Source organism: Hevea brasiliensis, chromosome 10, assembly GCF_030052815.1.
Source record: "Hevea brasiliensis isolate MT/VB/25A 57/8 chromosome 10, ASM3005281v1, whole genome shotgun sequence".
NCBI classification, from domain to species: Eukaryota; Viridiplantae; Streptophyta; class Magnoliopsida; order Malpighiales; family Euphorbiaceae; genus Hevea; species Hevea brasiliensis.
Window position 1 is genome coordinate 47,676,030 of NC_079502.1, and position 23,066 is coordinate 47,699,095.

At 39.5% G+C, this 23,066-nt stretch overlaps 1 protein-coding gene and 1 long non-coding RNA gene across 2 annotated transcripts; both read right to left on the reverse strand.

Annotated features, from left to right (window-relative positions):
- Positions 1-3,766: 3,766 nt before the first annotated feature.
- LOC131169359 (uncharacterized) lies at positions 3,767-10,453 on the reverse strand. The gene is made up of 3 exons (XM_058128580.1): positions 10,415-10,453; positions 9,512-9,917; positions 3,767-3,830 (listed from the first exon to the last, which is right to left on the reverse strand). Exons 1-3 carry the CDS (start codon positions 10,451-10,453, stop codon positions 3,784-3,786), a joined length of 492 nt encoding a protein of 163 aa, XP_057984563.1. The 3' UTR covers positions 3,767-3,783.
- A 9,531-nt stretch (positions 10,454-19,984) lies between these two features.
- Positions 19,985-22,397, reverse strand: LOC131169511 (uncharacterized). Its single transcript, XR_009140449.1, has 3 exons — positions 22,147-22,397; positions 20,619-20,682; positions 19,985-20,003 (listed from the first exon to the last, which is right to left on the reverse strand). It is a non-coding gene; the product is annotated as an uncharacterized LOC131169511 (long non-coding RNA).
- Positions 22,398-23,066: the final 669 nt, after the last annotated feature.

Sequence of the window (23,066 nt, forward strand, 5' to 3'; positions counted from 1 at the left end):
ACAATCCGCAGATGTCTATCATGCTCTTCTGCATTCCTCGAATAGACCAATATATCATCTATGAATACCACAACAAACTGGTCGAGGTATGGTCGAAAATAGTGTTCATCGATCCATAAAAGCAAATGAGCATTAGTTAACCCGAATGGCATGACCAGAATTCATAATGGCCATAGCGGTTCTCAAGGCGCTTTAGAAATACTCGCTCTTGTACTTTTAGCCGATAATAACTCGATCTCAGTCAATTTTAGAGAACATACCGCACCTCAACCGATCAAACAAGTCATCAATACGGGTAATGGATATCATTCTTTATTGTCACCTTATTCAACCGCCGATAGTCAATGCATAGCCGGAGAGTGCCATCCTTCTTCTTTACAAATAATACCTGGCGCTCCCAAGGTGACACACTAGGCGAATGAAGCCCTTATCAAGCAACTCTTGCAATCGCACTTTCAATTCTTTTAGTTTCACGGTGCCATTCTCGTATGGCGTTATGGAGATTGGGTCCACACTGCATAACATCAATTTCAAATTGCACTTCTATCCGGAGGTAATCCGGCAATTCATCAGAAACACATCCGAAAGTCACATACAAGAGGAATGTCCTTGATCTTTGGACTCCCCACTTGGGTGTCTATCACATGTGCCAAGTACGCCTCACACCCTTTTCTAATCATTTTTCTAGCAAATTGAAATGATGTTTGAAGGCAATAATCGCTCTCTCAGACATTACTACATCACCATACCGAGGAAGACCAAAAGTGACTATCTTCGCCTACTGATCAATCATAGCATGATGCTCAGCTAACCAATCCATGCCCAAGATAATGTCATAATCTCTGAAGGGCATTTCAATTAATTCACAAAAAGTGTGTCCTTGGATCACCAAAGGATCTCTATATAGCCTATTTACCACGACCTTCCTGGCCTAATGGACTAGTTACTAACACATCATAGTCCATTGGTACACACGAATAGTAGTAGAACACATCACACTAGCACTAACATACGAATGTGTGGAGCCGTGATCAAATAACACATGCACATCTTTGTCAAGGATGGAGAAAATACTAGCCACAACGTCTGATGTTTCAGCCTCTTCCCTCTGACGCATGGTATACACTCTAACCGTGCGCCATCGATGCTGGCCGTTAACGTGCTCGACTTCCGTGGGTGTTACCAGACCCTAGCTCGCCTCCGCCTCTAGCGGTGATTGTGACCCTGGGTGCAGACTTGAGCCGATCCTTCGATGTAGTGAAAGACCTGCACCGGCGCGACTAGTGCAATCCTTAGCGAAATGTCCTCTCCTCCACGCTTAAAACACGCACTAAGAGCTCAGAACAAACCCCACCATGAGTTCTACCACGTGCTCAGACCGCTGCACTAATAGAGCTCCTCGGGTGTCTGGTTGGGTCTCACGACTGCATCGAGGTTGTCTTTGGCCGGAAAATCTGCCTCTGCCTCTACGGGAGCTAGATCCCCAAACTGCTTTCCTCTTCCTGCAACCACTTCCGGATGCTTGTTCAGAGTCTTTTCGATTTTCTCTTGTGGACCCTTCTTTCGCCCCTTCCGATTCTATCTTTTCTAGTTCTAGGGCCTGTGAGATCAATTCGCAAAATTCGATGTCCGAATCCCACAACTTGCATTCTCGCACTGTCTTAGCCCACCAAACCTCTTGCATCTGTCTCAGGGGTGGAGACTAAGCTTCCAAAGATAGTGGCTTAGTCTTGAAAAATCTCTCTCATATTACTCTGATTCGGTTCCCTTGTTTCAAACTCAAGAATTCTTGCAACTTCATGTCCACATATGCATCGGGAACCCATTTCTGTCGGAACTCCCTCAAGAAGTCTGACCAGGTTAACACAGGTGGCTCCACCAGGCTGTGGGGGATGGTCTTCCACCATTCATAGGCATCCCCTTGTAATAAGGAGACATAATACTCAAACTTCATTTCTTCTCAGATATCGCAGACTTTCTAAAAACCCGTTCCATTCTTTCCAACCACTGCTCGCTTCCAGGTGGATCCACAAGACCTTTAAACTCGGTGGCCCCAAATTTCATCAATTTTTCATACCGCCGAAATGAGGGTCAGGTTGTGCCGCAGTAATCTTGGCATTTGAGCTTGGGGTGGCACATTACCCTCCATTTGCTGAAAGAAGGCAGCCATCTGCTGCATAAATTGAGCAGGAAACTGCGGTGCTGGAGCAGGAGCTGGAGTGGCTGACCCACTCACATTCTGGAGTGCTGGGGCTTCCCCTTGAACCTCAGCCTCAACAGATTGTTCTTCGGAATGATCTCCTCCTTCCATTCCGTTTTTCACAATTTTCTACTTTCTGAGATCAAACACAAGGAGGTTGACCTCCGTTAGTGCATATTCATGATGTAAATATGTCATATGCATCAATTAAAGACACTTGAGCAGTTGTACTTATCAAAGAAATATTCACATACATAGTCAAAATTTATTGCAAAACCATGCTCTGATACCACTAAAACATGTCACACCTTACCCCTCCGTAAGGCATAGCATGCTCCCGTAGAATACTTAATGAACTACCGAACTTCACCTACCGATAACTCATTAAGTACCCTACAAGGGATTTTAAAACAATTTTCTTACAGTTTGGAAGTGGTGAGCATTTTGGTAAGAATTAAAAACCATTTATTCAAAGTTTAAATACTAGCAAAAATTTTTGTCCATTCAAATTTTGTCGCAAATTTTATAAAAATTTTGACAGAGTTCCCTCTGTATTTTGAGAAACCAGTTCTTCAAATACCTGTAAAAAGCACTTCCAAAACTATTTTACAACTCCCAACCTCCAATAATTCACAATTCAACTCAAGTCAATCCATTTCAAAACAGTTTCACAATCCAAGTCAAATTTGTCAACTCAGTAGGTTCAATAATTCCATTCACAAAACATAAGCGTAAAATCCATATGTACAAATATTAAATTTACAGAAGAAAATCTAAAATAATATTATTATAGTTTATTTACAACTGCTCCATTTACATTGATACTTATGACATTACAGTATTTACATCAAAATAACCATAAGGGTATAAAATAATACCCGTACAGAAAGGGATCAAAAAGATCTTGTCAATTCCGCAGCTCACTCTGCTGCTTTCTCCTTGCTTTTATCTCATGATAGAAATTAAACTATCACGAGTATAAACATACTCTGGTGCACAATAAATATTTAAAATTTTATAAATTAATCATTTATTGATGAAACATAATTTGAATACTTCACAATCACATTTCACAAATATCAAGCTCATAACAACTCATTTGTCAAATAATATATTAAACAACAGTTTAGTCAAACAATTGCATAAACACAGTGTTGCCAAAGTCGTACACAACTTAAGCCATGACACAAAATTTCCGATCAATGCCGTGTTGTACACCACGAAAAAGCAATCTCAACCCCATTAATCGAAACCAATGAGGGAGGTGGCTAGCTAGCTAATGAGTACTCATCCGATCTACAACCTCAACTGGCAAGCCAGAGAGGGAGGAAAATAAACGATCTCAACCCCATAAATGGAGGAGGAATAATAAGTAACTGTCATGCTAAGTGTGAATAAAAAATTCATTTCAAACATTTCATTCAAATATTGCATACAAAAATCAATCCATTTCCAAAGTTACAATTTGATCGCAAGGTGGCAATACAAAAGTTCATAAATTCATAATGCGTAATAAATCAATTTTTCAAGGATAAAATGCTTAAATAGGGTTTATTGTGCACAAACCTCAAGCGAGTCGTCCCTTAGCCTCGACTCGTTTCCTCGGGTTCCTTCCCGATATTCTTTTCAACTGAAACAAAAAATTTGACAATGTTTCAGTACTAGAACTTAACATAAATCCCAAAATGAATTTTAACTTCGCATTTACCTATTTCTAACGTGTTAAATTCGACGTTCTCGAAATTTTGTGTTTCGGGTTACTATTCACTGCACTATTTAAGTCAAATAATTGACTTTCTAAGGATTAATAGGTATGGAAACTCCAACTTCACCCACATACCACATTTTGGTCACCAAACTTGTTGGTTTTGGTCATTTGTTTAAAGCTTAGGTCATTTTGGCAAAATTGCCAATTTTCGGTTTTGGTTCTCAGAAGTTGCACTGTTCCATTGGTCGATCTACTGTTGGAATTTGACAAAACTTCCTTCATAGAAAATGTTCCTTATTGTCTTAAGTGTATTCTCATTTTTGGATCACCTCAATCGGAGTTTTGTAGCTCAAGTTATGGCCAAAATAATTTTACTGTTCACGTAATCGCTCATACTGAGATTTTGGTGCTGGCAGATTTTTGGTCCAACTTTGGTTAATAATTTGATCAAGTTAAGTTCATAATTTGGTCTCACTTTCTTCATATGAAATGTTGTACTATGTCTTACGTTTCCATCGGTTCAAGAATCGGCTAAATCCGAGTTTTCTAGAGGGAGTTATAGCTATCCAAACATTGCTGCTCAACTGAAAATCTGCAGAGTTGCAGTACAGTAATTTAATTTTGCTCAATGATTTTGAAAGGGTTAATGGCCTAATTTGGGTTGGTGTTCTTCATGAAAGTCTTAGGTCTATATCGTATCTAATTGCTGGTAAAATTTCAGGTCAATTTGACCTACCTAGCTCGAGTTATGACCAAATGAACAGTTACTGTTCATTTGGTCAGTTTGGTGCAGCTGCTATCAACTCACTTTGGTCAATTGTTTCACCAAATTTTGGTCAGTTTTTGGTCATGGTTCCTTAATGAAAGTTGTGCTCTTTTATGTCTATTTTCATCTCCAATTGGTGGCATATCCATTAGGCTTGTAAAATTTGAGTTTTGGTCCTTCAAAGTAGGTTTGGTCATGCTGCCACAAAGCATGACCATTGACCTACGAATTTAGCTAAATTTTCCACCATTCCCACACAACTTATTTGGTCATAATTGACCATTAATTCATGTCACAATAGGTTAAACATGCCATTTATGCATTTCTTCAAATTTTAGTTCACTAACCCTAACATTCAAACCCTAATCTCACTAATTCATTATGTTTAACTACTTTCAAAGCCTTAAACCATAATAACTCAACTACTTAAGGTTCATATACTCATACACACCTTTAAGTCCATCAAATTCATACACACACATCAAAACCCTAGCTGGATGAATTTGTCTTTAATCCTCCCACCATTAATTTCTTTTCATTTTAAGTATATTCCTAGGTTAATTAAGCTACAAACATAACTAAATCAACTAACAATTCAAGTTTAGTTTACTAACCTTGTGTGCAGAATTTCTTCTCCCTTTTCTTCAAATTTTTCTTCTTTCTTTTCTTTGAATCCTCTTTCCTAGTTGTCCAAACAACATCTAGTTATGGTAGGACAATTGGCCATGGTTGTATTTTGGTTCTTCAAGCTCAAAAATGAGCTTTCATGGTGGTTTTGGTGTGGGAGAGAGAGAGTGACGTTTTTTTGAAGAAGAAGATTTGTGTTTTAATTTTTTTTTTCTTTTCTTTTCTTTATCTTATGGAAGACCACAATTCCCAATTTAATAATTCACTAAATTAATTTGTTTATGACATCATTCATGATGTCATCAACTTTGACTTTTCCATCTTCTTCCTCTTTTTTTTTTTATTTTTTCTATTAGTTCTTTAATTTAATTCTCTATTCAAATTTTCTTTTCTTCGATTTTATTTGTGATTAGGTCGAGTCACTCTCGGGTCAATTGACCAAATCGCCTCTCCTGTTCATCCTGGTTTGCAAATAATCCAATATTTCTTCCGGCTCCTGACCTAATTATTTGACCGCTTAACAGTTCTTTTTCGTGATTTTCTCTTTCCACTGTGTTCATAAGGGTCCTAAGGACCGCAGTCACTTTTACGGTTCAAATTTGAGTTTAAAATGACTTCAGCTGCTCCTCAGGAGGTCACTCATCGCCGTGACTCTCGGCTCGTTTAACCTCTTATGTTCTGCTTTTTCTTATTTATAGTTAACTAATTAAACATTACTAATTATTTGTGTTTATGGCTTCTCAAGTTGTCTTAAGTGTGGCCCTAATCCCATTAATTGTCCTGACGACACCGGTCACCGAATGATGAAATATACCAGCTATGCAAACGGGGTATTACAATTCTCCCCCTTAAATAAATTTCGTCTCAAATTTTTACCGTATCAATCTCTCGAACACTGTGGGTGTTGTCTCCTCATGTCCTCCTCTCGCTCCCAAGTAGCTTCTGGCCCGAATGATGGTTCCACAAAGACTTTTACCAATGGTATCCGCTTATTCCGTAGTCGCTTCACCTCATAAGCCGTAATCTTTATGGGTTCTTCTTCATATGTGAGGTCCGATTCACTTTTATTTCTTCTACTGGTAGTACATGAGATGGGTCCGATCGATACCTCCTCAACATAGACACATGGAAGACATTATGTACCTTCTCCAACTCGAGTTAGTGACAAACGATAAGCCAAAGGACCCACTCTTTCCGTAACCTCATATGGCCCAATGAAACGAGGACTCGCTTTCCCTTCTCGCGAATCTCATAATTCTCTTCCAAGGAGAAACTTTGAGGAAAACCTTCTCACCCATCGCATACTCAATATCCCTTCTTTTCAAATCAACATAGGACTTTTGTGATGCGATGCGACTTTAAGTCGATCTCTGATAACCAAGATTTTCTATTCAGTCTGTTGAACAATTTCGGGTCCGATCATCTTTCTTTCACCCACGTCATCCCAACACAACGAGGTTCTACATTTTCTGCCATACAAAGCTTCATATGGAGGCATCCCAATGCTTGATTGGTAGCTGTTGTTGTAAGCAAACTCAATCAAAGGCAAGTGTGTATCCCAACTGCCCTCAAACTCAATCACACAAGCCCGTAGCATATCCTCCAAAATCTGAATTCCCCTCTCGGTGGCCATGCATGCGTGGATGGAATGCAAGATCTTGAAGTTTAATCTAGTTCCTAGGGCTCTCAAGACTACCCGAATCTAGAAGTGAACCTAGGATCTGCATGCGTCACGATAGAATCGGCACTCCATGCAATCTCACAATCTCATCGATGTACAACCCGCCATCTGTCCAAACTATAGTCCATTCGGACTGGCAGAAAATGAGCAGACTTGGTTAGTCTGTCAACAATGACCCAAACTGCATCATGACTCTTCTGTGTCCTTGGAAGTCCCATCACAAAATCCATTGTTATTCTCTCCCATTTCCACTCTGGTACTGGTAGTGGATGTAACAACCCAGCGGGTACTTGATGCTCTGCCTTTACTTGCTGACAAGTTAGGCATTTAGAAATAAACTCTGCCACATCTCTCTTCATACCCATCCACCAGTAATGCTCCTTTAACCCTTTATACATTTTTGTGCCACCAGGGTGCATGGCAAAAGGAGACTCATGTGCTTCCTTCAAAATGATCTTCCTCAATTCAACATCAATAGGAACACATATTTTGCCCTGGTGTACAAGTAAACAATCATCTCTAACTGAGAACTCTGGTTTCTTGCCTGGGACTTCTCCCAGCGACTCGATACTTGATCATTCTGAGTAGCCATTCTAATCTGATCAATCAACACTGGCTGTACATGCCATGCAACTGCTGCTTGCCCATCATCATTAACCTCTAAGCTGGCATGCAATGATCTTAACTCATGTACCAAAGACAAAGGAGTAACCTGTAGACTTGCCATAGTCTTGCGACTTAAGGCATCGACCACAACATTAGCTTTCCCTGGCTGATAGTCTATCAGACAATCATAGTCTTTTATCAATTCTAACCATCTCCTCTGTCTCAAATTCAACTCTTTCTGGGTGCCCAAATACTTCAAACTCTTATGATCTGTGTAAATGTAACACTTCTCCCCATACAAATAATGTCTCCAGATCTTAAGAGCAAACACAATGGCTGCAAGCTCCAAATCATGCGTCGGATAATTCCTCTCATGCGGTTTTAGCTGGCGTGATGCATAGGCAATAACATTTCGATCTTGCATCAACACACAACCTAATCCGTTGTGAGAAGCATCGCTGTAAACTGTATATTCTTTACCCGGTGTAGGTAAAGTCAGGACTGGAGCCTCTGTCAAACATCTTTTCAATTCATCAAAACTTTCTTTGGCATTTGTCCGTCACTGAAATTTCACATCCTTTCTAAGCGGCTTGGTCAATGGAGATGCCAACATGGAGAATCCTTCACAAATCGATGGTAGTATCCATTAACCCCTTGACTGCGAATCTCTGTGACATTTCTGGGTGGCTTCCAATTAAGGACAGCTTCAATCTTGCTAGGATCTACCTTAATGCCCTCTTCTGACACTACATGTCCCAAAAAGGATATCTCCTTCAGCCAAAATTCACACTTCGACAATTTGGCATATAGCTGTTTCTCCCTCAAAGTTTGCAGTACAATCCGCAGATGTCTATCATGCTCTTCTGCATTCCTCGAATAGACCAATATATCATCTATGAATACCACAACAAACTGGTCGAGGTATGGTCTGAAAATAGTGTTCATCAGATCCATAAAAGCAAATGAACATTAGTTAACCGAATGGCATGACCAGAATTCATAATGGCCATAGCGGGTTCAAGGCGCTTTAGAAATACTCGCTCTTGTACTTTTAGTGATAATAACTCGATCTCGGTCAATTTTAGAGAACACAATGCACCTCAACTGATCAAACAAGTCATCAATACGGGGTAATGGATATCTGTTCTTTATTGTCACCTTATTCAACTGCCGATAGTCAATGCATAGCCGGAGAGTGCCATCCTTCTTCTTTACAAATAATACTGGCGCTCCCCAAGGTGACACACTAGGGCGAATGAAGCCCTTATCAAGCAACTCTTGCAACCGCACTTTCAAATCATTTAGTTCCTGGTGCCATTCTCGTATGGCGTTATGGAGATTGGGTCCACACTGCATAACATCAATTTCAAATCGCACTTCTCTTTCGGAGGTAATCCGGCAATTCATCGAAACACATCCGAAAGTCACATCTGATAGGAATGTCCTTGATCTTTGGACTCCCCACTTGGGTGTCTATCACATGTGCCAAGTACGCCTCACACCCTTTTCTAATCATTTTTCTAGCCAGTGCAGCTGAAATGATGTTTGAAGGCAATAACTGCCTCTCCCCCTGTATTACTACATCACCATACTGAGGAAGACCAAAAGTGACTGTCTTCAGTCTACAGTCAATCATAGCATGATGCCTGGCTAACCAATCCATGCCCAAGATAATGTCATAATCTCTGAAGGGCATTTCAATTAAATCAGACAAAAAAGTGTGTCCTTGGATCACCAAAGGACAGTCTCTATATAGCCTATTTACCCTGACCTCCTGGCCTAATGGACTAGTTACTAACACATCATAGTCCATTGGTACACACGGAATAGTAGTAGAACACATCACACTAGCACTAACATACGAATGTGTGGAGCCAGGATCAAATAACACATGCACATCTTTGTCAAGGATGGAGAAAATACCAGCCACAACGTCTGATGTTTCAGCCTCTTCCCTCTGACGCATGGTATACACTCTAACTGGTGCGCCACTGGATGCTGGCTGGTTAACAGTGCTCTGACTTCCAGGGGTGTTACCAGGACCCCTACCTCTGCCTCTGCCTCTAGCAGCTGATTGTGACCCTCTGGGTGCAGAGACTTGAGCTGATCCTTCAGATGTAGTGAAAGACCCAGACCGGCGCGGACTAGTGCAATCCTTAGCGAAATGTCCGCTCCCTCCACAGTTAAAACACGCACCAGTAGCTCTGTAACAAACCCCACCATGAGTTCTACCACAGGTTTCGCCGCCGTCTTGATAGAGCTCCTCGGGGTCTTTGGTTGGGTCTGTGACTGCATCGAGGTTGTCTTTGGCGGAAAATCGCCTCGGCCTCTACGGAGCTAGATCCCCAAACTTTTTCCTCTTCCCAGAACCACTTCGGATGCTTGTTCAGTAGTCTTTTGATTTTCTCTTGTGGACCCTTCTTCACCGCCTTCTGATTCTATCTTTTCTAGTTCTAGGGCCTGTGAGATCAATTCGGCAAAATTCTGATGTCTGAATCCCACAACTTGCATTCTCAGACTCTGTCTTAGCCCAGCCTCAAACCTCTGGCATCTGTCTCTGGGGGTGGAGACTAAGCTTCCAGCATAGTGGCTTAGTCTTGAAAAATCTCTCTCATATTCTCTGATTCGGTTCCCTTGTTTCAAACTCAAGAATTCTTGCAACTTCATGTCCACATATGCATCGGAACCCATTTCGCCGAACTCCTCAAGAAGTCGACTGTGTTAACACAGGTGGCTCCACCAGGCTGTGGGGGATGGTCTTCCACCATTCATAGGCATCCCCTTGTAATAAGGAGACATAATACTCAAACTTCATTTCTTACGTACCTGCAGCTTTCTAAAACCTGCTCCATTCTTTCCAACCATCATTACGCTTCCAGTGGATCCACAGTACCTTTAAACTCGGTGGCCCCAACTTTCATCAATTTGTCATACTTCTGAAATTGAGGGTGTGGTTGTCTTTGCAGTCTTGGCATTTGAGCTTGGGGTGGCACATTACCCTCCATTTGCTGAAAGAAGGCAGCCATCTGCTGCATAAATTGAGCAGAAATGCAGTCTTTGGAGCAGAGTGGAGTGGTGACCCACTCACATTCGAGGTCGGGCTTCCCTTGAACCTCGGCCTCAACAGATTGTTCTTCTAATGATCTCCTCCTTCCATTCCGTTTTTCACAATTTTCTACTTCCTGAGATCAAACACAAGGAGGTTGACCTCCGTTAGTGCATATTCATGATGTAAATATGTCATATGCATCAATTAAAGACACTTGAGCAGTTGTACTTATCAAAGAAATATTCACATACATAGTCAAAATTTATTGCAAAACCATGCTTGATACCACTAAAACATGTCACACCTTACCCCCTCCGTAAGGCATAGCATGCTCCCGTAGAATACTTAATAAACTACCGAACTTCACCTACCGATAACTCATTAAGTACCCTACAAGGGATTTTAAAACAATTTTCTTACATTTTGGAAGTGGTGAGCATTTTGGTAAGAATTAAAAACCATTTATTCAAAGTTTAAATACTAGTAAAAATTTTTGTCCATTCAAATTTTGTCGCAAATTTTATAAAAATTTTGACAGAGTTCCCTCTGTATTTTGAGAAACCAGTTCTTCAAATAGCTGTAAAAAGTACTTCCAAAACTATTTTACAACTCCCAACCTCCAATAATTCACAATTCAACTCAAGTCAATCCATTTCAAAACAGTTTCACAATCTAAGTCAAATTTGTCAACTCAGTAGGTTCAATAATTCCATTCACAAAACATAAGGCAGAAAATCCATATGTACAAATATTAAATTTCTGTAAGAAAATCTAAAATAATATTATTATAGTTTATTTACAATCGCTCCATTTACATTGATACTTATGACATTACAGATTTACATCAAAATAACCATAAGGGTATAAAATAATACCGTACAAAAGGGATCAAAAGATCTTGTCAATTCCATGACTCACTCTGCTGCTTTCTCCTTGCTTTTATGTGCGACAGTAAATTAAACTATCGCTGAGTATAAACATACTCAGTGGTGCACAATAAAGATTTAAAATGTGATACATAAATCATTTATTGATGAAACATAATTTGAATAATTCACAATCACATTTCGCAAATATCAAGCTCATAACAACTCATTTGTCAAATAATATATTAAACAACAGTTTAGTCAAACAATTGCATAAACACAGTGTTGCCAAAGCCGTACACAACTTAAGCCATGACACAAAATTTTCGATCAATGCCGTGTTGTACACCACGACAAAGCAATCTCAACCCCATTAATCGAAACCAATGAGGGAGGTGGCTAGCTAGCTAATGAGTACTCATCCGATCTACAACCTCAACTGGCAAGCCAGAGAGGGAGGAAAATAAACGATCTCAACCCCATAAATGGAGGAGGAATAATAAGTAATCACATGCTAAGTGTGAATAAAAAATTCATTTCAAACATTTCATTCAAATATTGCATACAAAAATCAATCCATTTCCAAAGTTACAATTTGATCGCAAGGTGGCAACACAAAAGTTCATAAATTCATAATGCGTAATAAATCAAATTTTCAAGGATAAAATGCTTAAATAGGGTTTATTGTGCACAAACCTCAAGCGAGTCGTCCCTTAGCCTCGACTCGTTTCCTCGGGTTCCTTCCCGATATTCTTTTCAACTGAAACACAAAATTTGACAATGTTTCAGTACTAGAACTTAACATAAATCCCAAAATGAATTTTAACTTCGCATTTACCTATTTCTAACGTGTTAAATTCGACGTTCTCGAAATTTTGTGTTTCGAGTTACTATTCACTGCACTATTTAAGTCAAATAATTGACTTTCTAAGGATTAATAGGTATGGAAACTCCAACTTCACCCACATACCACATTTTGGTCACCAAACTTGTTGGTTTTGGTCATTTGTTTAAAGCTTAGGTCATTTTGGCAAAATTGCCAATTTTCGGTTTTGGTTCTCCGAAGTTGCACTGTTCCATTGGTCGATCTACTGTTGGAATTTGACAAAACTTCCTTCATAGAAAATGTTCCTTATTGTCTTAAGTGTATTCTCATTTTTGGATCACCTCAATCGGAGTTTTGTATCTCAAGTTATAGCCAAAATAATTTTACTGTTCACGTGTACTGTTCATACTGAGATTTTGGTGCTGGCAGATTTTTGGTCCAACTTTGGTTAATAATTTGATCAAGTTAAGTTCATAATTTGGTCTCACTTTCTTCATATGAAATGTTTTAATAGGTCTTACGTTTCCATCGGTTCAAGAATCGGCTAAATCCGAGTTTTCTAGAGGGAGTTATAGCTATCCAAACATTGCTGCTCAACTGAAAATCTGCAGAGTTGCAGTACAGTAATTTAATTTTGCTCAATGATTTTGAAAGGGTTAATGGCCTAATTTGGGTTGGTGTTCTTCATGAAAGTTTTAGGTCTATATCATATCTAATTGATGGTAAAATTTCAGGTCAATTTGACCTACCTAGCTCGAGTTATGACCAAATGAACAGTTACTGTTCATTTGGTAAGTTTGGTGCAGGGCAGCCTGCTATCAACTCACTTTGGTCAATTGTTTCACCAACTTTTGGTCAGTTTTTGGTCAGGGTTCCTTAATGAAAGTTGTGCTCTTTTATGTCTATTTTCATCTCCAATTGGTGGCATATCCATTAGGCTTGTAAAATTTGAGTTTTGGTCCTTCAAAGTAGGTTTGGTCATGCTGCCAGCAGCATGACCATTGACCTACGAATTTAGCTAAATTTTCCACCATTCCCACACAACTTATTTGGTCATAATTGATCATTAATTCATGTCACAATAGGTTAAACATGCCATTTATGCATTTCTTCAAATTTTAGTTCACTAACCCTAACATTCAAACCCTAATCTCACTAATTCATTGTGTTTAACTACTTTCAAAGCCTTAAACCATAATAACTCAACTACTTAAGGTTCATATACTCATACACACCTTTAAGTCCATCAAATTCATACACACACATCAAAACCCTAGCTGGATGAATTTTTCTTTAATCCTCCCACCATTAATTTCTTTTCATTTTAAGTATATTCCTAGGTTAATTAAGCTATAAACATAACTAAATCAACTAACAATTCAAGTTTAGTTTACTAACCTTGTGTGCAGAATTTCTTCTCCCTTTTCTTCAAATTTTTCTTCTTTCTTTTCTTTGAATCCTCTTTCCTAGTTGTCCAAACAACATCTAGTTATGGTAGGACAATTGGCCATGGTTGGATTTTGGTTCTTCAAGCTCAAAAATGAGCTTTCATGGTGGTTTTGGTGTGGGAGAGAGAGAGTGACGTTTTTTTGAAGAAGAAGATTTGTGTTTTAATTTTTTTTTTCTTTTCTTTTCTTTATCTTATGGAAGACCACAATTCCCAATTTAATAATTCACTAAATTAATTTGTTTATGACATCATTCATGATGTCATCAACTTTGACTTTTCCATCTTCTTCCTCTTTTTTTTTATTTATTTTTTCTATTAGTTCTTTAATTTAATTCTCTATTCCGAAATTTTCTTTTCTTCGATTTTATTTGACAGTTAGGTCAGGAGTCAGCTCTCGGGGTCAATTGACCAAATCGCCCCTCTCCGGTTCATCCCGGTTTGCAAATAATCCAATATTTCTTCCGGCTCCCTGACCTAATTATTTGACTGGCTTAACAGTTCTTTTTCGTGATTTTCTCTTTTCCACTGTGTTCATAAGGGTCCTAAGGACCGCAGCGTCACTTTTTACGGTTCGAAATTTGAGTTTAAAATGACTTCAGATCTGTTCGAGGAGGTCACTCATCATTACTCTCACTGCTTAACCTCTTATGTTCTGTTTTTCTTATTTATAGTTAACTAATTAAACATTACTAATTATTTGTGTTTATGGCTTCTTAAGTTGTCTTAAGTGTGGCCCTAATCCCATTAATTGTCCGGACCGACACCGGTCACCGGAACAGTGAAATATACTATGCTATGCAAACGGGGGTGTTACAATTCTCCCCTTAAATAAATTTCGTCTCAAATTTTTACCGTATCAATCTCTCGAACAATGTGGGTGTTGTCTCCTCATTTCCTCCTCTCGCTCCAAGTAGCTTCTGGCCCGAATGATGGTTCCATAGCACTTTTACCAATGGTATCCGCTTATTCCGTAGTCGCTTCACCTCATAAGCCGTAATCTTTATGGGTTCTTCTTCATATGTGAGGTCCGATTCACTTCTATTTCTTCATCTGGTAGTACATGAGATGGGTCAGATCGATACCTCCTCAACATCGACACATGGAAGACATTATGTATCTTTTCCAACTCTGGAGGTAGTGCCAAACGATAAGCCAAATGACCCACTCTTTCCAGAACCTCATATGGCCCAATGAAACGAGGACTCGCTTTCCCTTTCTGCGAATCTCATAATTCTCTTCCAAGGAGAAACTTTGAGGAAAACCTTCTCACCCATCGCATACTCAATATCCCTTCTTTTCAAATCAACATAGGACTTTGACGGCCTGATGCACTTTAAGTCGATCTCTCGATCACCCCGATTTTCTCTTCACTGTTGAACAATTTCGGTCCGATCATCTTTCTTTCACCCACGCTATCCCAACACAATGGGGTTCTACATTTTCGCCATACAAAGCTTCATATGGAGGCATCCCAATGCTTGATTGGTAGCCGTTGTTGTAAGCAAACTCAATCAAAGGCAAGTGTGTATCCCAACCGCCTCAAACTCAATCACACAAGCCCGTAGCATATCCTCCAAAATCAATTACCCTCTCGATCGCCATCTGTCTGTGGATGGAATGCAGTACTGAAGTTCAATCTAGTTCTTAGGGCTCTGAAGAGACTACCAGAATCTAGAAGTGAACCTAGGATCTCTGTCTGATACGATAGATACTGGCACTCCATGCAATCTCACAATCTCATCGATGTACAACCCGCCAATCTGTCCAAACTATAGTCCATTCGGACTGGCAGAAAATGAGCAGACTTGGTTAGTCTGTCAACAATGACCCAAACTGCATCATGACTCTTCTGTGTCCTTGGAAGTCCCATCACAAAATCCATTGTTATTCTCTCCCATTTCCACTCTGGTACTGGTAGTGGATGTAACAACCCAGCGGGTACTTGATGCTCTGCCTTTACTTGCTGACAAGTTAGGCATTTAGAAATAAACTCTGCCACATCTCTCTTCATACCCATCCACCAGTAATGCTCCTTTAACCCTTTATACATTTTTGTGCCACCAGGGTGCATGGCAAAAGGAGACTCATGTGCTTCCTTCAAAATGATCTTCCTCAATTCAACATCAATAGGAACACATATTTTGCCCTGGTGTAGCAGTAAACCATCATCTCTAACTGAGAACTCTGGTTTCTTGCCCTGCCGGACTTCTCCCAACAGCTTCTGATACTTCTGATCATTCTGAGTAGCCATTCTAATCTGATCAATCAACACTGGCTGTACATGCCATGCAACTGCTGCTTGCCCATCATCATTAACCTCTAAGCTGGCATGCAATGATCTTAACTCATGTACCAAAGACAAAGGAGTAACCCGTAGACTTGCCATAAGTCTTGCGACTTAAGGCATCAGCCACAACATTAGCTTTCCCTGGCTGATAGTCTATCAGACAATCATAGTCTTTTATCAATTCTAACCATCTCCTCTGTCTCAAATTCAACTCTTTCTGGGTGCCCAAATACTTCAAACTCTTATGATCTGTGGAAATGTAACACTTCTCCCCATACAAATAATGACTCCACATCTTAAGAGCACACACAATGGCTGCAAGCTCCAAATCATGCGTCGGATAATTCCTCTCATGCGGTTTTAGCCGGGCGTGATGCATAGGCAATAACATTTCGATCTTGCATCAACACACAACCTAATCCTGTGAGAAGCATCGTCAGAATCAGTATATTCTTTACCCTGTAGGTAAAGTCGGACGAGCCTCACAAACATCTTTTCAATTCATCAAAACTTTGGCCGCATTTGTCCGCCCACCAAATTTCACATCCTTTCTAAGCACTTGGTCAATGGAGATGCCAACATGGAGAATCCTTCACAAATCGACGGTAGTATCCAGCTAACCCTAAAATCGCGAATCTCGTGACATTTCTCGGTGGCTTCCAATTAAGGACAGCTTCAATCTTGCTAGGATCTACCTTAATGCCCTCTTCTCGACACTACATGTCCCAAAAGGATATCTCCTTCACCAAAATTCACACTTCGATAATTTGGCATATAGTGCTTTCTCCCTCAAAGTTTGCAAGATAATCCGCAGATGTCTATCATGCTCTTCTCGCATTCCTCGAATAGACCAATATATCATCTATGAATACCACAACAACCGGTCGAGGTATGGTCTCAAAATAGTGTTCATCGATCCATAAAAGCAAATGAGCATTAGTTAACCCGAATGGCATGACCAGAATTCATAATGGCCATAGCGGGTTCTCAAGGCGCTTTAGAAATACTCGCTCTTGTACTTTTAGTGATAATAACTCGATCTCAGTCAATTTTAGAGAACATACCGCACCTCAACCGATCAAACAAGTCATCAATACGGGTAATGGATATCTGCTTTATTGTCACCTTATTCAACCGCCGATAGTCAATGCATAGCCGAGAGTGCCATCCTTCTTCTTTACAAATAATACCGCGCTCCTAAGGTGACACACTAGGCGAATGAAGCCCTTATCAAGCAACTCTTGCAATCGCACTTTCAATTCTTTTAGTTCACTGGTGCCATTCTCGTATGGCGTTATGGAGATTGGGTCCACACTAGGCATAACATCAATTTCAAACAAGACTTCTCTTCTCGAGGTAATCCCGCAATTCATCAGAAACACATCCGAAAGTCACATACAGAGGAATGTCCTTCAATCCGGACTCCCCACTTGGGTGTCTATCACATGTGCCAAGTACGCCACACCCTTTTCTAATCATTTTTCTAGCGGTCAAATTGAAATGATGTTTGAAGGCAATAATCGCTCTCCTCAGACATTACATCACCATACCGAGGAAGACCAAAAGTGACTGTTTTCGCCTACAAATAATCATAGCATGATGCTCGGCTAGCCAATCCATGCCCAAGATAATGTCATAATCTCTCAAGGGCATTTCAATTAAATCGACAAAAAGTGTGTCCTTGGATCACCAAAGGACGCCTCTATATAGCCTATTTACCTCGACCTCTGGCCTAATGGACTAGTTACTAACACATCATAGTCCATTGGTACACACGGAATAGTAGTAGAACACATCACACTAGCACTAACATACGAATGTGTGGAGCCGTGATCAAATAACACATGCACATCTTTGTCAAGGATGGAGAAAATACCAGCCACAACGCCCGATGTTTCACCTTTTCCTCTCGACGCATGGTATACACTCTAACCGTGCGCCACTAGATGCCGGGCCGTTAACGGTTCGACTTCCGTGGGTGTTACCAGACCCCTACCGCCTCCGCCTCTAGCGGTGATTGTGACCCTCAGGTGCAGAGACTTGAGCCGATCCTTCGATGTAGTGAAAGACCTGCATCGGCGCGACTAGTGCAATCCTTAGCGAAATGTCCGCTCCTCCACAGCTTAAAACACGCACCAAGAGCTCAGAACAAACCCCACCATGAGTTCTACCACGTGTTTCGTGACCGCTGCATCGATAGAGCTCCTCGGGTGCCTGGTTGGGTCTGCGACTGCATCGAGGTTGTCTTTGGCCGGAAAATCTGCCTCGGCCTCTACGGAGCTAGATCCCCAAACTGCTTCTCTTCCTGCAACCACTTCCAGATGCTTGTTCAGTAGTCTTTTCACTTTTCTCTTGTGGACCCTTCTTCACTGCCCCTTCTGATTCTATCTTTTCTAGTTCTAGGGCCTGTGAGATCAATTTGGCAAAATTCTGATATCTGAATCCCACAACTTGCATTCTCGCACTGCCTTAGCCCACCTCAAACCTCTTGCATCTGTCTCTGGGTGGAGACTAAGCTTCCAAAGATAGTGGCTTAGTCTTGAAAAATCTCTCTCATATTCTCTGATTCGGTTCCCTTGTTTCAAACTCAAGAATTCTTGCAACTTCATGTCCACATATGCATCGGAACCCATTTCGCGGAACTCCCTCAAGAAGTCTGACCAGGTTAACACAGGTGGCTCCACCAGGCTGTGGGGGATGGTCTTCCACCATTCATAGGCATCCCCTTGTAATAAGGAGACATAATACTCAAACTTCATTTCTTCTGTACACTGCAGCTTTCTAAAAACCCGTTCCATTCTTTCCAACCACTGCTCGCTTCGGTGGATCCACAGTACCTTTAAACTCGGTGGCCCCAAATTTCATCAATTTTTCATACTGCCGAGCTGAGGGCTGTGGTTGTGCTGCAGGTACTGGCATTTGAGCTTGGGGTGGCACATTACCCGCCATTTGCTGAAAGAAGGCAGCCATCTGCTGCATAAATTGAGCAGAAATCATGGCCGAGCAGAGCCGGAGTGGTGACCCACTCACATTCTCGAGGCCGGGCTTCCTTGAACCTCAGCCTTAACAGATTGTTCTTCGGAATGATCTCCTCCTTCCATTCCGTTTTTCACAATTTTCTACTTCCTGAGATCAAACACAAGGAGGTTGACCTCCGTAAGTGCATATTCATGATGTAAATATGTCATATGCATCAATTAAAGACACTTGAGCAGTTGTACTTATCAAAGAAATATTCACATACATAGTCAAAATTTATTGCAAAACCATGCTCTGATACCACTAAAACATGTCACACCTTACCCCTCCGTAAGGCATAGCATGCTCCCGTAGAATACTTAATGAACTACCGAACTTCACCTACCGATAACTCATTAAGTACCCTACAAGGGATTTTAAAACAATTTTCTTACAGTTTGGAAGTGGTGAGCATTTTGGTAAGAATTAAAAACCATTTATTCAAAGTTTAAATACTAGCAAAAATTTTTGTCCATTCAAATTTTGTCGCAAATTTTATAAAAATTTTGACAGAGTTCCCTCTGTATTTTGAGAAACCAGTTCTTCAAATACCTGTAAAAAGCACTTCCAAAACTATTTTACAACTCCCATCTTCTAATAATTCACAATTAAACTCATGTAAATCCATTTCAAAACAGTTTCACAATCCAAGTCAAATTTGTCAACTCAAGAGGTTCAATAATTCCATTCACAAAACATAAGGCGTAAAATCCATATGTACAAATATTAAATTTACGTAAGAAAATCTAAAATAATATTATTATTGTTTATTTACAATCGCTCCATTTACATTGATACTTATGACATTACAAGATTTACATCAAAATAACCATAAGGGTATAAAATAATACCCGCATGCAAAGGGATCAAAAGATCTTGTCAATTCCGCACTCACTCTGCGCTTTCTCCTTGCTTTTATCTGCATGATAGAAATTAAACTATCACGAGTATAAACATACTCAGTGGTGCACAATAAAGATTTAAAATGTGATACATAAATCATTTATTGATGAAACATAATTTGAATACTTCACAATCACATTTCACAAATATCAAGCTCATAACAACTCATTTGTCAAATAATATATTAAACAACAGTTTAGTCAAACAATTGCATAAACACAAGTGTTGCCAAAGTCGCATACAACTTAAGCCATGACACAAAATTTCTGATCAATGCCGTTGTACACCACGAAAAGCAATCTCAACCCCATTAATCGAAACCAATGAGGGAGGTGGCTAGCTAGCTAATGAGTACTCATCCGATCTACAACCTCAATCGCAAGCCGCAGAGGGAGGAAAATAAACGATCTCAACCCCATAAATGGAGGAGGAATAATAAGTAATCACATGCTAAGTGTGAATAAAAATTCATTTCAAACATTTCATTCAAATATTGCATACAAAAATCAATCCATTTCCAAAGTTACAATTTGATCGCAAGGTGGCAACACAAAAGTTCATAAATTCATAATGCGTAATAAATCAATTTTTCAAGGATAAAATGCTTAAATAGGGTTTATTGTGCACAAACCTCAAGCGAGTCGTCCCTTAGCCTCGACTCGTTTCCTCGGGTTCCTTCCCGATATTCTTTTCAACTGAAACACAAAATTTGACAATGTTTCAGTACTAGAACTTAACATAAATCCCAAAATGAATTTTAACTTCGCATTTACCTATTTCTAACGTGTTAAATTCGACGTTCTCGAAATTTTGTGTTTCGGGTTACTATTCACTGCACTATTTAAGTCAAATAATTGACTTTCTAAGGATTAATAGGTATGGAAACTCCAACTTCACCCACATGCCACATTTTGGTCACCAAACTTATTGGTTTTGGTCATTTGTTTAAAGCTTAGGTCATTTTAGCAAAATTGCCAATTTTCGGTTTTGGTTCTCCGAAGTTGCACTGTTCCATTGGTCGATCTACTGTTGGAATTTGACAAAACTTCCTTCATAGAAAATGTTCCTTATTGTCTTAAGTGTATTCTCATTTTTAAATCACCTCAATCGGAGTTTTGTAGCTCAAGTTATAGCCAAAATAATTTTACTGTTCACGTGTACTGTTCATACTAAGATTTTGGTGCTGGCAGATTTTTGGTCCAACTTTGGTTAATAATTTGATCAAGTTAAGTTCATAATTTGGTCTCACTTTCTTCATATGAAATGTTTTACTAGGTCTTACGTTTCCATCGGTTCAAGAATCGCCTAAATCCGAGTTTTCTAGAGGGAGTTATAGCTATCCAAACATTGCTGCTCAACTGAAAATCTGCAGAGTTGCAGTACAGTAATTTAATTTTGCTCAATGATTTTGAAAGGGTTAATGGCCTAATTTGGGTTGGTGTTCTTCATGAAAGTTTTAGGTCTATATCGTATCTAATTGCTGGTAAAATTTCAGGTCAATTTGACCTACCTAGCTCGAGTTATGACCAAATGAACAGTTACTGTTCATTTGGTAAGTTTGGTGCAGGGCAGCCTGCTATCAACTCACTTTGGTCAATTGTTTCACCAACTTTTGGTCAGTTTTTGGTCATGGTTCCTTAATGAAAGTTGTGCTCTTTTATGTCTATTTTCATCTCCAATTGGTGGCATATCCATTAGGCTTGTAAAATTTGAGTTTTGGTCCTTCAAAGTAGGTTTGGTCATGCTGCCAGCAGTATGACCATTGACCTACGAATTTAGCTAAATTTTCCACCATTCCCACACAACTTATTTGGTCATAATTGACCATTAATTCATGTCACAATAGGTTAAACATGCCATTTATGCATTTCTTCAAATTTTAGTTCACTAACCCTAACATTCAAACCCTAATCTCACTAATTCATTGTGTTTAACTACTTTCAAAGCCTTAAACCATAATAACTCAACTACTTAAGGTTCATATACTCATACACACCTTTAAGTCCATCAAATTCATACACACACATCAAAACCCTAGTTGGATGAATTTGTCTTTAATCCTCCCACCATTAATTTCTTTTCATTTTAAGTATATTCCTAGGTTAATTAAGCTATAAACATAACTAAATCAACTAACAATTCAAGTTTAGTTTACTAACCTTGTGTGCAGAATTTCTTCTCCCTTTTCTTCAAATTTTTCTTCTTTCTTTTCTTTGAATCCTCTTTCCTAGTTGTCCAAACAACATCTAGTTATGGTAGGACAATTGGCCATGGTTGGATTTTGGTTCTTCAAGCTCAAAAATGAGCTTTCATGGTGGTTTTGGTGTGGGAGAGAGAGAGTGACGTTTTTTTGAAGAAGAAGATTTGTGTTTTAATTTTTTTTTTCTTTTCTTTTCTTTATCTTATGGAAGACCACAATTCCCAATTTAATAATTCACTAAATTAATTTGTTTATGACATCTTTCATGATGTCATCAACTTTGACTTTTCCATCTTCTTCCTCTTTTTTTTTTTATTTATTTTTTCTATTAGTTCTTTAATTTAATTCTCTATTCTGAAATTTTCTTTTCTTCGATTTTATTTGTGATTAGGTCGAGTCGACTCTCGGGTCAATTGACCAAATCGCCCCTCTCCGGTTCATCCCGGTTTGCAAATAATCCAATATTTCTTCCGGCTCCCTGACCTAATTATTTGACTGGCTTAACAGTTCTTTTTCGTGATTTTCTCTTTTCCACTGTGTTCATAAGGGTCCTAAGGACCGCAGCGTCACTTTTTACGGTTCGAAATTTGAGTTTAAAATGACTTCGCAGTCGTTCCCGAGGAGGTCACTCATCGCTGTGACTCTCGGCTCGTTTAACCTCTTATGTTCTGTTTTTCTTATTTATAGTTAGCTAATTAAAAATTACTAATTATTTGTGTTTATGGCTTCTCAAGTTGTCTTAAGTGTGGCCCTAATCCCATTAATTGTCTAGACCGACACCGGTCACCGGAACAGTGAAATATACCAGGCTATGCAAACGGGGGTGTTACACCAGATGTTGTCCCTCTAGCTTGTCCACACCAAGAACACCTATGGCAG

Excerpts from the sequence above, each read along its gene's own strand:
- LOC131169359 (XM_058128580.1), bottom strand. The coding sequence starts at position 10,453 with ATGGTTGGAAAGAATGGAGCAGGTTTTAGAAAGCTGCAG. Across the intron at positions 9,918-10,414 it reads CAGGTTTTAGAAAGCTGCAG|AGGCCGAGGCGATTTTCCGC; the intron begins GTACGTAAGAAA and ends CTAGCTCCGTAG. Across the intron at positions 3,831-9,511 it reads AACATCAGACGTTGTGGCTG|TTGAAAAGAATATCGGGAAG; the intron begins GTATTTTCTCCA and ends TTTTTGTTTCAG.